Source organism: Phoxinus phoxinus (assembly GCF_949152265.1).
Source record: "Phoxinus phoxinus genome assembly, chromosome: 17".
Classification (NCBI taxonomy): domain Eukaryota; kingdom Metazoa; phylum Chordata; class Actinopteri; order Cypriniformes; family Leuciscidae; genus Phoxinus; species Phoxinus phoxinus.
Window position 1 is genome coordinate 1,288,677 of NC_136892.1, and position 13,840 is coordinate 1,302,516.

At 46.7% G+C, this 13,840-nt stretch overlaps 1 protein-coding gene across 1 annotated transcript; it reads left to right on the plus strand.

Annotated features, from left to right (window-relative positions):
- The first annotated feature begins 1,725 nt into the window (after window positions 1-1,725).
- Window positions 1,726-13,110, plus strand: cdkn2aipnl (CDKN2A interacting protein N-terminal like). The gene is made up of 3 exons (XM_079585720.1): window positions 1,726-1,990; window positions 10,632-10,743; window positions 12,981-13,110. Exons 1-3 carry the CDS (start codon window positions 1,776-1,778, stop codon window positions 12,984-12,986), a joined length of 333 nt encoding a protein of 110 aa, XP_079441846.1. The 5' UTR covers window positions 1,726-1,775; the 3' UTR covers window positions 12,987-13,110.
- Window positions 13,111-13,840: the final 730 nt, after the last annotated feature.

The window sequence follows — 13,840 nt, forward strand, 5'->3', positions numbered from 1 at the left end:
TCATGTTGTGTCGAGCCGCATTAGTGTTTAAAACAGCGATTTTGATGCTATCGTAGACGTGCCCGTGCACTCCCATTCAAAAGGCATTTTCACCGAAAACTAAAATACAGTTTCCATTCTAATGATGCTTTTACACACAGGTTTGACTCGGTGAACAAAAAGAGCCTAGGTTCAATTTTGGCGAGAGTTTCCCTTTAATAATATGCGCTGATATGTCGGCTATTTATAAGTATACAGCTGTGTAAGTTATGTAGCATAGATTTGATATGTACATATGCATAATTTATTTTCCTCCCTTCTGTTTATATTGTTTTTATTTTCATTGTTGATCTTGTAAATTAAAATAAGTAAACATTTTGTAAATGGTATAAATTAAATATAAATATTCTTATAAGAGCGGTAAGTTATTTTCTCTTTTCACATTAATGACAAACATCAGCAGGTTTATTATGCTGCCGTCACTTTAAGGCCATGTCCACACTAATACGGTTTCGTTTGATAACGTATATTATTCTCTCCGCTTTGGCCTTCCGTCCACACTGAGATTTTAACTAATTTGCGAGCATCAGTCTGGCATAACTAGTGGCTTAAGATCTATAGATAAACTCATCTTTCAGGCATCACCGTTTTAGAGTAAAACTTGTTTTGGAAAATATATCTCTCATATAAAAATTTGATTTTCGTGGTTTTTTTCATAACAACAATAACTTTTACAACTTTTTTCACTTCAGCAATAATCTGCCACGTGTCGTCTTTAAAAAGAGATTTTTTTTTGCTCCAAAACATTCAAGATTTATGACCGTTTAAGTTGGAAATTTAATTTTCAAGTCCATGCTCAAAAAGTGAATAAATCTATTATAACTGCTGCATAAATATGATTTAGTGCCATAAAATCCCCAAATAATATAAAATAAAAAACACAACTAAAATATAGGCTAGTAGAATAATTTTATTGAAATAAATTTGACCAACACACGAACATAAATTGGGTTTCAATATCAGGAAGAAAAGAAGAATCAATAATTTCCAGTCTCCATACGTTTGAACATAAAAGGCTAAAAGTTTTTGAAATGTTCAGTGTGTGTGTGTGTGTGGGCTTGGTTTATTATGCATTGTGGGAACCGAATGTCCCCACAAGGATAGTAAAACCTGAGATCACCTCCATTGTGGGGACCAGCCAGCGGTCCCCATGAGGGGAATGGGTTAATAAACATACTAAATTATATATTTTTGAAAATGTAAAAATGCAGAATGTCTCCTGTGATGGTTGGGTTTAGGGATAGGGGCAGTGTAAGGGGATAGAATATACAGTTTGTACAGTATAAAAACCATTACGCCTATGGAATGTCCCCACAAGGATAGAAATGAAAGCTTGTGTGTGTGTGTGTGTGTGTGTGTGTGTGTGTGAGGTAAAAGGAGGACACCCGCTCTTGAAGCTCCGCCCCCTGTGCCGGGAGCAGCAGCTCATTTGCATTTAAAGGGACAGACACAAAACGTGTGTTTTTGCTCACCCTCAAAAAGTGACACTTTAACATGTTATATAAAAATATCTGTGGGGTATTTTGAACTAAAACTTCACACACACACTCTGGGGACATCAGACTTATTCTACATCTTGTGAAGAGGGCATTATACCACCGCTTTAATTTCCCATCGATGCTATTGCACGCCAGGTCAGTTGGTGGCGGTAGTGCTCCACACTCTGTTCTGCCAGCCGCCAATAAAGCGAGGAGAAGAGGAGCGGCGCGGCGGGTGAGTGACGTCATCTCTGCAACATGGCGGCCGCGGATGTGGAGGACTTCATCGGACAGAACCGGCTGCTGTCGGACTTCATCGAGACGTTTCGCGGCGTCTCCGAGAGCGAGAAGCACTGGAAGTCCAGGAGGGAGTTTTTGTTCAGGAACATCTCCAACTACGAGGAGAAGCCTCGCGTGGACCACCTGCTCGCGCTGTCCATGGTGTGGGCCAACCACGTGTTCCTGGGCTGCAGGTCAGGGGTCAGGCCGCGCGAGTCACGTGTTTCCGCACGGGAATAATATTGTTTTATGTAATTGTGTTTTTTTTTAATCTCACAATTCTTACGTGCATTTGCGAGTTCATTCCTGTCCTCCTCTCATGTGTGAGGTATAAACTCGCTAATGCGAGAGAGAAAAGTCGGAATTAACCTTTTATTTTTAATTCCGTGGCGAAAACAAGCTTATCTAAACCATTATGCAGTGCGTGTGTGTGTGTGTTCTCCTCTGTATAGCCCAGAGACGTGTGTGTGCTGATGGTCTCTGTATCTGCAGATATAGCACAGACGTGTGCGTGTGCGTGTGTGTGTGTGTGTGTGTGTGTGTGTGTGTGTGCTGATGGTCTCTGTATCTGCAGATATAGCACAGACGTGTGCGTGTGCGTGTGTGTGTGTGTGTGTGTGTGTGTGTGTGTGTGTGTGCGCGCTGATGGTCTGTGTGTGTCTGCATGTATAGCACGTGTGTGTGTGTGTGTGTGTGTGTGTGTGCTGATGGTCTGTGTGTCTGCATGTATAGCACAGGTGTGTGTGTGTGCTGATGGTCTGTGTGTGTCTGCAGGTATAGCACGTGTGTGTGTGTGTGCTGATGGTCTGTGTGTCTGCAGGTATAGCACAGGTGTGTGTGTGTGTGCTGATGGTCTGTGTGTGTGCAGGTATAGCACAGGTGTGTGTGTGTGTGCTGATGGTCTGTGTGTGTGCAGGTATAGCACAGGTGTGTGTGTGTGCTGATGGTCTGTGTGTGTGTGCTGATGGTCTGTGTGTGTCTGCAGGTAAAGCACGTGTGTGTGTGTGTGCTGATGGTCTGTGTGTCTGCAGGTATAGCACAGGTGTGTGTGTGTGTGCTGATGGTCTGTGTGTGTGCAGGTATAGCACAGGTGTGTGTGTGTGTGCTGATGGTCTGTGTGTGTGCAGGTATAGCACAGGTGTGTGTGTGTGCTGATGGTCTGTGTGTGTGTGCTGATGGTCTGTGTGTGTCTGCAGGTAAAGCACGTGTGTGTGTGTGTGCTGATGGTCTGTGTGTCTGCAGGTATAGCACAGGTGTGTGTGTGTGTGCTGATGGTCTGTGTGTGTGCAGGTATAGCACAGGTGTGTGTGTGTGTGCTGATGGTCTGTGTGTGTGCAGGTATAGCACAGGTGTGTGTGTGTGCTGATGGTCTGTGTGTGTGTGCTGATGGTCTGTGTGTGTGCAGGTATAGCACAGGTGTGTGTGTGTGCTGATGGTCTGTGTGTGTGTGCTGATGGTCTGTGTGTGTGCAGGTATAGCACAGGTGTGTGTGTGTGTGCTGATGGTCTGTGTGTGTGCAGGTATAGCACAGGTGTGTGTGTGTGTGTGTGCTGATGGTCTGTGTGTGTTTGTGCTGATGGTCTGTGTGTGTGCAGGTATAGCACAGGTGTGTGTGTGTGCTGATGGTCTGTGTGTGTGCAGGTATAGCACAGGTGTGTGTGTGTGCTGATGGTCTGTGTGTGTGCAGGTATAGCACAGGTGTGTGTGTGTGCTGATGGTCTGTGTGTGTGCAGGTATAGCACAGGTGTGTGTGTGTGTGTGTGCTGATGGTCTGTGTGTGTGTGCTGATGGTCTGTGTGTGTGCAGGTATAGCACAGGTGTGTGTGTGCTGATGGTCTGTGTGTGTGCAGGTATAGCACAGGTGTGTGTGTGTGTGTGTGTGTGTGCAGGTATAGCACGTGTGTGTGTGTGTGCAGGTATAGCACAGGTGTGTGTGTGTGTGTGTGTGCAGGTATAGCACAGGTGTGTGTGTGTGCAGGTATAGCACAGGTGTGTGTGTGTGTGCAGGTATAGCACAGGTGTGTGTGTGTGCAGGTATAGCACAGGTGTGTGTGTGTGCAGGTATAGCACAGGTGTGTGTGTGTGTGCAGGTATAGCACAGGTGTGTGTGTGTGCAGGTATAGCACAGGTGTGTGTGTGTGTGCAGGTATAGCACAGGTGTGTGTGTGTGCAGGTATAGCACAGGTGTGTGTGTGTGCAGGTATAGCACAGGTGTGTGTGTGTGTGCAGGTATAGCACAGGTGTGTGTGTGTGTGTGCAGGTATAGCACAGGTGTGTGTGTGTGTGTGCAGGTATAGCACGTGTGTGTGTGTGTGTGTGTGTGTGTGTCTGCAGGTATAGCACAGGTGTGTGTGTGTGTGTGTGTGCTGATGGTCTGTGTGTCTGCAGGTATAGCACAGGTGTGTGTGTGTGTGCTGATGGTCTGTGTGTGTGCAGGTATAGCACAGGTGTGTGTGTGTGTGTGTGCTGATGGTCTGTGTGTCTGCAGGTATAGCACAGGTGTGTGTGTGTGTGTGTGTGTGTGCTGATGGTGTGTGTGTGTGCAGGTATAGCACAGGTGTGTGTGCTGATGGTCTGTGTGTCTGCAGGTATAGCACAGGTGTGTGTGTGTGTGTGTGCTGATGGTCTGTGTGTCTGCAGGTATAGCACAGGTGTGTGTGTGTGTGCTGATGGTCTGTGTGTGTGCAGGTATAGCACAGGTGTGTGTGTGTGCAGGTATAGCACAGGTGTGTGTGTGTGTGCTGATGGTCTGTGTGTCTGCAGGTATAGCACAGGTGTGTGTGTGTGTGTGTGTGTGCTGATGGTCTGTGTGTCTGCAGGTATAGCACAGGTGTGTGTGTGTGTGCTGATGGTCTGTGTGTGTGCAGGTATAGCACAGGTGTGTGTGTGTGTGTGCTGATGGTCTGTGTGTGTGCAGGTATAGCACAGGTGTGTGTGTGTGTGCTGATGGTCTGTGTGTGTGCAGGTATAGCACAGGTGTGTGTGTGTGTGCTGATGGTCTGTGTGTGTGCAGGTATAGCACAGGTGTGTGTGTGTGCTGATGGTCTGTGTGTGTGTGCTGATGGTCTGTGTGTGTCTGCAGGTAAAGCACGTGTGTGTGTGTGTGTGCTGATGGTCTGTGTGTCTGCAGGTATAGCACAGGTGTGTGTGTGTGTGCTGATGGTCTGTGTGTGTGCAGGTATAGCACAGGTGTGTGTGTGTGTGCTGATGGTCTGTGTGTGTGCAGGTATAGCACAGGTGTGTGTGTGTGCTGATGGTCTGTGTGTGTGTGCTGATGGTCTGTGTGTGTGCAGGTATAGCACAGGTGTGTGTGTGTGCTGATGGTCTGTGTGTGTGTGCTGATGGTCTGTGTGTGTGCAGGTATAGCACAGGTGTGTGTGTGTGTGCTGATGGTCTGTGTGTGTGCAGGTATAGCACAGGTGTGTGTGTGTGTGTGTGTGCTGATGGTCTGTGTGTGTGTGCTGATGGTCTGTGTGTGTGCAGGTATAGCACAGGTGTGTGTGTGTGCTGATGGTCTGTGTGTGTGCAGGTATAGCACAGGTGTGTGTGTGTGCTGATGGTCTGTGTGTGTGCAGGTATAGCACAGGTGTGTGTGTGTGCTGATGGTCTGTGTGTGTGCAGGTATAGCACAGGTGTGTGTGTGTGCTGATGGTCTGTGTGTGTGTGCTGATGGTCTGTGTGTGTGCAGGTATAGCACAGGTGTGTGTGTGTGCTGATGGTCTGTGTGTGTGCAGGTATAGCACAGGTGTGTGTGTGTGTGTGTGCTGATGGTCTGTGTGTGTGTGCTGATGGTCTGTGTGTGTGCAGGTATAGCACAGGTGTGTGTGTGTGTGTGTGCTGATGGTCTGTGTGTGTGCAGGTATAGCACAGGTGTGTGTGTGTGTGTGTGTGTGTGTGCAGGTATAGCACGTGTGTGTGTGTGTGCAGGTATAGCACGTGTGTGTGTGTGTGCAGGTATAGCACAGGTGTGTGTGTGTGTGTGTGTGCAGGTATAGCACAGGTGTGTGTGTGTGCAGGTATAGCACAGGTGTGTGTGTGTGTGCAGGTATAGCACAGGTGTGTGTGTGTGCAGGTATAGCACAGGTGTGTGTGTGTGCAGGTATAGCACAGGTGTGTGTGTGTGTGCAGGTATAGCACAGGTGTGTGTGTGTGCAGGTATAGCACAGGTGTGTGTGTGTGCAGGTATAGCACAGGTGTGTGTGTGTGTGCAGGTATAGCACAGGTGTGTGTGTGTGCAGGTATAGCACAGGTGTGTGTGTGTGTGCAGGTATAGCACAGGTGTGTGTGTGTGTGTGCAGGTATAGCACAGGTGTGTGTGTGTGTGTGCAGGTATAGCACGTGTGTGTGTGTGTGTGTGTGTGTCTGCAGGTATAGCACAGGTGTGTGTGTGTGTGTGTGTGCTGATGGTCTGTGTGTCTGCAGGTATAGCACAGGTGTGTGTGTGTGTGCTGATGGTCTGTGTGTGTGCAGGTATAGCACGTGTGTGTGTGTGTGTGTGCTGATGGTCTGTGTGTCTGCAGGTATAGCACAGGTGTGTGTGTGTGTGTGTGTGTGTGCTGATGGTGTGTGTGTGTGCAGGTATAGCACAGGTGTGTGTGCTGATGGTCTGTGTGTCTGCAGGTATAGCACAGGTGTGTGTGTGTGTGTGTGTGCTGATGGTCTGTGTGTCTGCAGGTATAGCACAGGTGTGTGTGTGTGTGCTGATGGTCTGTGTGTGTGCAGGTATAGCACAGGTGTGTGTGTGTGCAGGTATAGCACAGGTGTGTGTGTGTGTGCTGATGGTCTGTGTGTCTGCAGGTATAGCACAGGTGTGTGTGTGTGTGTGTGTGCTGATGGTCTGTGTGTGTGCAGGTATAGCACAGGTGTGTGTGTGTGTGCTGATGGTCTGTGTGTGTGCAGGTATAGCACGTGTGTGTGTGTGTGCTGATGGTCTGTGTGTGTGCAGGTATAGCACAGGTGTGTGTGTGTGCAGGTATAGCACAGGTGTGTGTGTGTGCAGGTATAGCACGTGTGTGTGTGTGTGTGTGTGTGTGTGCTGATGGTCTGTGTGTGTGCAGGTATAGCACAGGTGTGTGTGTGTGTGTGTCTGCAGGTATAGCACGTGTGTGTGTGTGTGTGTGTGTGTGTGCTGATGGTCTGTGTGTCTGCAGGTATAGCACAGGTGTGTGTGTGTGTGCTGATGGTCTGTGTGTCTGCAGGTATAGCACAGGTGTGTGTGTGTGCAGGTATAGCACGTGTGTGTGTGTGTGCTGATGGTCTGTGTGTGGCAGGTATAGCACAGGTGTGTGTGTGTGCAGGTATAGCACGTGTGTGTGTGTGTGTGTGTGTGCTGATGGTCTGTGTGTGTGCAGGTATAGCACAGGTGTGTGTGTGTGTGCTGATGGTCTGTGTGTGCAGGTATAGCACAGGTGTGTGTGTGTGCAGGTATAGCACAGGTGTGTGTGTGTGCTGATGGTCTGTGTGTCTGCAGGTATAGCACAGGTGTGTGTGTGTGTGTGTGTGCTGATGGTCTGTGTGTGTGCAGGTATAGCACAGGTGTGTGTGTGTGTGCTGATGGTCTGTTTGTGTGCAGGTATAGCACAGGTGTGTGTGTGTGTGCTGATGGTCTGTGTGTGCAGGTATAGCACAGGTGTGTGTGTGTGCAGGTATAGCACGTGTGTGTGTGTGTGTGTGTGTGTGTGTGTGCTGATGGTCTGTGTGTGTGCAGGTATAGCACAGGTGTGTGTGTGTGTGCTGATGGTCTGTTTGTGTGCAGGTATAGCACAGGTGTGTGTGTGTGCAGGTATAGCACAGGTGTGTGTGTGTGTGTGTGTGTGTGCTGATGGTCTGTGTGTGTGCAGGTATAGCACAGGTGTGTGTGTGTGTGTGTGCTGATGGTCTGTGTGTGTGCAGGTATAGCACAGGTGTGTGTGTGTGCTGATGGTCTGTGTGTGTGCAGGTATAGCACAGGTGTGTGTGTGTGTGTGCTGATGGTCTGTGTGTGTGCAGGTATAGCACAGGTGTGTGTGTGTGTGCTGATGGTCTGTGTGTGTGCAGGTATAGCACAGGTGTGTGTGTGTGTGTGTGTGCTGATGGTCTGTGTGTGTGCAGGTATAGCACAGGTGTGTGTGTGTGTGTGTGTGCTGATGGTCTGTGTGTGTGCAGGTATAGCACAGGTGTGTGTGTGTGTGTGTGTGCTGATGGTCTGTGTGTGTGCAGGTATAGCACAGGTGTGTGTGTGTGTGTGTGCTGATGGTCTGTGTGTGTGCAGGTATAGCACAGGTGTGTGTGTGTGTGTGCTGATGGTCTGTTTGTGTGCAGGTATAGCACAGGTGTGTGTGTGTGTGTGCTGATGGTCTGTTTGTGTGCAGGTATAGCACAGGTGTGTGTGTGTGTGTGCTGATGGTCTGTGTGTGTGCAGGTATAGCACAGGTGTGTGTGTGTGTGTGTGCTGATGGTCTGTGTGTGTGCAGGTATAGCACAGGTGTGTGTGTGTGTGTGTGCTGATGGTCTGTGTGTGTGCAGGTATAGCACAGGTGTGTGTGTGTGTGTGTGCTGATGGTCTGTTTGTGTGCAGGTATAGCACAGGTGTGTGTGTGTGTGTGTGCTGATGGTCTGTTTGTGTGCAGGTATAGCACAGGTGTGTGTGTGCTGATGGTCTGTTTGTGTGCAGGTATAGCACAGGTGTGTGTGTGTGTGTGCTGATGGTCTGTTTGTGTGCAGGTATAGCACAGGTGTGTGTGTGTGTGTGCTGATGGTCTGTTTGTGTGCAGGTATAGCACAGGTGTGTGTGTGTGTGTGCTGATGGTCTGTGTGTGTGCAGGTATAGCACAGGTGTGTGTGTGTGTGCTGATGGTCTGTTTGTGTGCAGGTATAGCACAGGTGTGTGTGTGTGTGTGTGCTGATGGTCTGTGTGTGTGCAGGTATAGCACAGGTGTGTGTGTGTGTGCTGATGGTCTGTGTGTGTGCAGGTATAGCACAGGTGTGTGTGTGTGCTGATGGTCTGTGTGTGTGCAGGTATAGCACAGGTGTGTGTGTGTGTGTGCTGATGGTCTGTGTGTGTGCAGGTATAGCACAGGTGTTTGTGTGTGTGTGCTGATGGTCTGTGTGTGTGCAGGTATAGCACAGGTGTGTGTGTGTGCAGGTATAGCACGTGTGTGTGTGTGTGTGTGTGTGTGTGTGTGCTGATGGTCTGTGTGTGTGCAGGTATAGCACAGGTGTGTGTGTGTGTGTGCTGATGGTCTGTTTGTGTGCAGGTATAGCACAGGTGTGTGTGTGTGTGTGTGCTGATGGTCTGTTTGTGTGCAGGTATAGCACAGGTGTGTGTGTGTGTGTGCTGATGATCTGTGTGTGTGTGCAGGTATAGCACAGGTGTGTGTGTGTGTGTGCTGATGGTCTGTGTGTGTGTGCAGGTATAGCACAGGTGTGTGTGTGTGTGTGCTGATGGTCTGTGTGTGTGTGCAGGTATAGCACAGGACAGGTGTGTGTGTGTGTGCTGATGGTCTGTGTGTGTGCAGGTATAGCACAGGTGTGTGTGTGTGTGTGCTGATAGTCTGTGTGTGTGCAGGTATAGCACAGGTGTGTGTGTGTGTGTGTGCTGATGGTCTGTGTGTGTGCAGGTATAGCACAGGTGTGTGTGTGTGTGCAGGTATAGCACAGGACAGGTGTGTGTGCTGATGGTCTGTGTGTGTGTGTGCTGATGGTCTGTGTGTGTGCAGGTATAGCACAGGTGTGTGTGTGTGTGCTGATGGTCTGTGTGTGTGCAGGTATAGCACAGGTGTGTGCGTGTGTGTGCTGATGGTCTGTTTGTGTGCAGGTATAGCACAGGTGTGTGTGTGTGTGCTGATGGTCTGTGTGTGTGTGCAGGTATAGCACAGGTGTGTGTGTGTGTGTGCTGATGGTCTGTGTGTGTGTGTGCAGGTATAGCACAGGACAGGTGTGTGTGTGTGTGTGTGCTGATGGTCTGTGTGTGCAGGTATAGCACAGGTGTGTGTGTGTGTGTGTGTGTGTGCTGATGGTCTGTGTGTCTGCAGGTATAGCACGTGTGTGTGTGTGTGTGTGCTGATGGTGTGTGTGTGTGCAGGTATAGCACAGGTGTGTGTGTGTGTGTGTGTGCTGATGGTCTGTGTGTGTGTGCAGGTATAGCACAGGTGTGTGTGTGTGTGTGCTGATGGTCTGTGTGTGTGTGCAGGTATAGCACAGGACAGGTGTGTGTGTGTGTGTGCTGATGGTCTGTGTGTGCAGGTATAGCACAGGTGTGTGTGTGTGTGTGTGTGTGTGTGCTGATGGTCTGTGTGTCTGCAGGTATAGCACAGGTGTGTGTGTGTGTGTGCTGATGGTGTGTGTGTGTGCAGGTATAGCACAGGTGTGTGTGTGTGTGTGCTGATGGTGTGTGTGTGTGCAGGTATAGCACAGGTGTGTGTGTGCTGATGGTGTGTGTGTGTGTGCAGGTATAGCACAGGTGTGTGTGTGTGTGTGTGCTGATGGTGTGTGTGTGTGCAGGTATAGCACAGGTGTGTGTGTGCTGATGGTGTGTGTGTGTGTGCAGGTATAGCACAGGTGTGTGTGTGTGTGTGCTGATGGTGTGTGTGTGTGCAGGTATAGCACAGGTGTGTGTGTGTGTGTGTGTGCTGATGGTGTGTGTGTGTGCAGGTATAGCACAGGTGTGTGTGTGCTGATGGTGTGTGTGTGTGTGCAGGTATAGCACAGGTGTGTGTGTGTGTGTGCTGATGGTGTGTGTGTGTGCAGGTATAGCACAGGTGTGTGTGTGTGTGTGTGTGCTGATGGTGTGTGTGTGTGCAGGTATAGCACAGGTGTGTGTGTGTGTGTGTGTGCTGATGGTGTGTGTGTGTGCAGGTATAGCACAGATCTGCTGGAGAAGGTCGGGGAGATGGCCGAGGGGATCGTAGTGGAGGACGCTCCTGTCTTCAAGACCAGAGACGAGCTGATCAAACAGCAGCAGCAGAGGGTACACACACACACACACACACACACACACACACACACACACACACACACACACACACACACACACACACACGCGCACACACACACACACACACACACAGTTGGACAGTTTAAAGGGATAGTTCACATAAAACTGAGAATTAGCGCATGATTTTCTCTCCCTCAGCTCATCCTAGTGTGTGTGTCAGACGAACACACTCTGAGTTCTGTTAATAATGTCCCGGCTCTTCCAAGCTTGTGTTCGTCTGAATAAAGAGACTCCTGTACACTAGGATGAGCTGAGGGAGAGTAAATCATGCGCTAATGTTCAGTTTTGTGTGAACTATCGCTTTATCTTCACACTCACATGTTCTTATACAGCTGATACATTCTTCAAGATATCACAAGAAATAATCCAATATATTTGGTAGTGATGCACAATATATCGGTCATCATATCGGCTGATATATGTTAATTTTTAATGTCATCGTTATCTAAATAAAATAATTTGCTGATATATTCGACTGTTCAACATGATGGCTTTGAAGTGCTTGAAAAATGCTTGGAATCACTTTTTAATAAAAATAGAAAAATACAGAGAAGTGCAAGTCTGACATATCCGCTACATTACATTATGGGATCATCATAAGTGTGTGTTTGGGACATGGGTTGTAATGCTGAGACTTTAGTTTCTGTAACCAGGCTCTCAAAAGTTATATAAAAAAACTTGGATTTAGATTTATCGGCCAATATATCGGTTATCAAATATAAAGAGTCATCGGCCAAAATGTTTCTTAAAATGATAAATCCACATTTCATCCTTTGAATTAGTTTTAATAAAAGGTATGAGTCAAAATGATAAAAGATTAGATGTGAATAATTCTAGATGCGTTTTTTAAAAATATACATCGCCTTATTTCCCGTCAACTGGTCAAAAGTGTACATGCGGTTTCCCTGGCAACGGGTGTAAACAAAGCAGCGCTGCTTGTAAACACAACACGGAAGCGCTTCCTCGAGACAGAGATGTGTGTGTGTGTGTGTGTCTCCTGTATCATGTCTTCTGTAACTAGCGTGAGAACCGTTTATATGCTGTCTATGGCGAGAACATGATCATGTGGTGTCTCCGTGAGCTTGTGTTACGCATGCGCAGGAAGATCTTCAGTCCGTGTCGAATCAAAGAAACTTCCGCGGCTCAATTTTGATTTTGTTAATATTCTTTCTGAAAAAATACAAACATAAATAATGAAGACAGCCAAAATATGAATTGTCATGAATGTATATTACTCAGTAAACCACTATTGTGTAGAGGCGTGTCCATTACAATTTCCACCTGAGATTTAGAGCCAAATAACAGGGCGGTATAAATGACTTTAGAAAGACGGTAGCATCATTATTATTATTATTATATCTTTACACAGAGATTGGTATGTTTATCAGTGAAATCTGTTGACTTTAGCAATCTTGGTTTCATTATATGCCAACGGTGACAGTTCACAAATGGGGGAAAAGCACTTTAAGTGTTATTTTCCCCAAGTTTGCACGACTGTAACTCGAAGTAATACAGATATATGAATATCCTTTTAGATTCTGGTTTTTAATAAACTCTTTAATTTCTAGTTGCAACATTTGTTTTTCAGATATTCCTCTTTATAAATAAAGTATCCGCTGTATGCAGAGACCCACATGTTTTTTTTAGCCAGTGAAAAAGTGTATAATTAACTCATGAAGCCGTGTTAAGATCTCCATATCTCTGGGATTTAACCTTATAGATCCTTTACAATGAAGATGCCAAAAGAAGAGTTTATTAAAAACCAGAATCTAGAAGGATATTAATATATCTGTATTACTTCTGGAGTTACAGCCGTGCAAACTCGGGGAAAATAACACAAAGTGCTTTTCTTACGGTGTAATTTTTTTTTTTTACTGTCACTGTTGGCATATAATGAAATAAATATAGGTAAAGTCAACAGATTTCACTGATAATCTCTGTGTAAAGATATAATAATAATAATGCTGCCGTCTTTCAAAAGTCATTTATACCCTCCTGTAATTTGGCTCTAAATCTCAGATGAAAATTGTGAGTAATATACATTCATTGCATGTAATATTGTGGCTTTCTTCTTCATTTATATATTTCTATAACCAGAAAAAAGGTAAAAATCACATTTATCAGTGAAACTCTGAGTCCGATGTTCTGAAGAGTATGAACCTCAGGTTTTGAATGAAGATTAACGTGTGTGTGTGTGTTCTCCTCTGCAGCGGTGACTGGAGGACTCGCCGGTGATCCTGACACACACACCAGCCTCGGTCACGCTCTGTGACGTCCTCTATACTTTGTAACAATATGTTTTTGTATTAGCAACAATAAAAATGAACTCATTCTCTTCAAGTCTGAATTTTTTTAATTTATTTTTTTATACAGCATATTAGAAGTATAAATGTTCTTATGATAAATTCACAAAAGCTAACTCTGAAAACGTCTGCATGTAGGACTCGGCTCATGCGCACGCGTCCTCCGTTTGCTGGATATGTGAAGCACAAACACGTGAGCGTGAAGATGTTATCAAATACACATACAAAAAGATGATCTCCAGAGGCTCACAGATATGATCCAATAATCTGCAGCACATCTCAAACTGTGTTAGCAATAACTTACCATGCAGTTAAAATAAATAAGCACACAAATATAGTTCCCGTGTGTGTGTGTGTGTGTGTTACGAGTCGACCCAGCTCTGCTCCACGATGGCAGACACTCTCTTCTCGTATTCACGCTTGTTCTCCTGATAAAGCTGCGCCGCCTGACTGTTGGCCGGGCTGTTCGGGTTCGGCTCGTCCAATAGAGACTAGACACAATCACACAGGCATTATGGGAAGAGATCTGAATGAGCACAACACAAGTCAATGCTTCAATACAACCGCTCGTGACTACAGCGACTCATCATTGGGTTTTTATGTTTAAAATAAGTCACATTAGTTCAGTTCCTCAGGAAATTTAACATTTGGTTCATTAAAATGCTGATTATATCACTTTTTTAATGACCTGCAATCTTCACAGAATCAGTGTTGAGCGTTTCGTGCGCATTACAAGTAACGTAATCGGCGTGTAACTAGTGTGAACA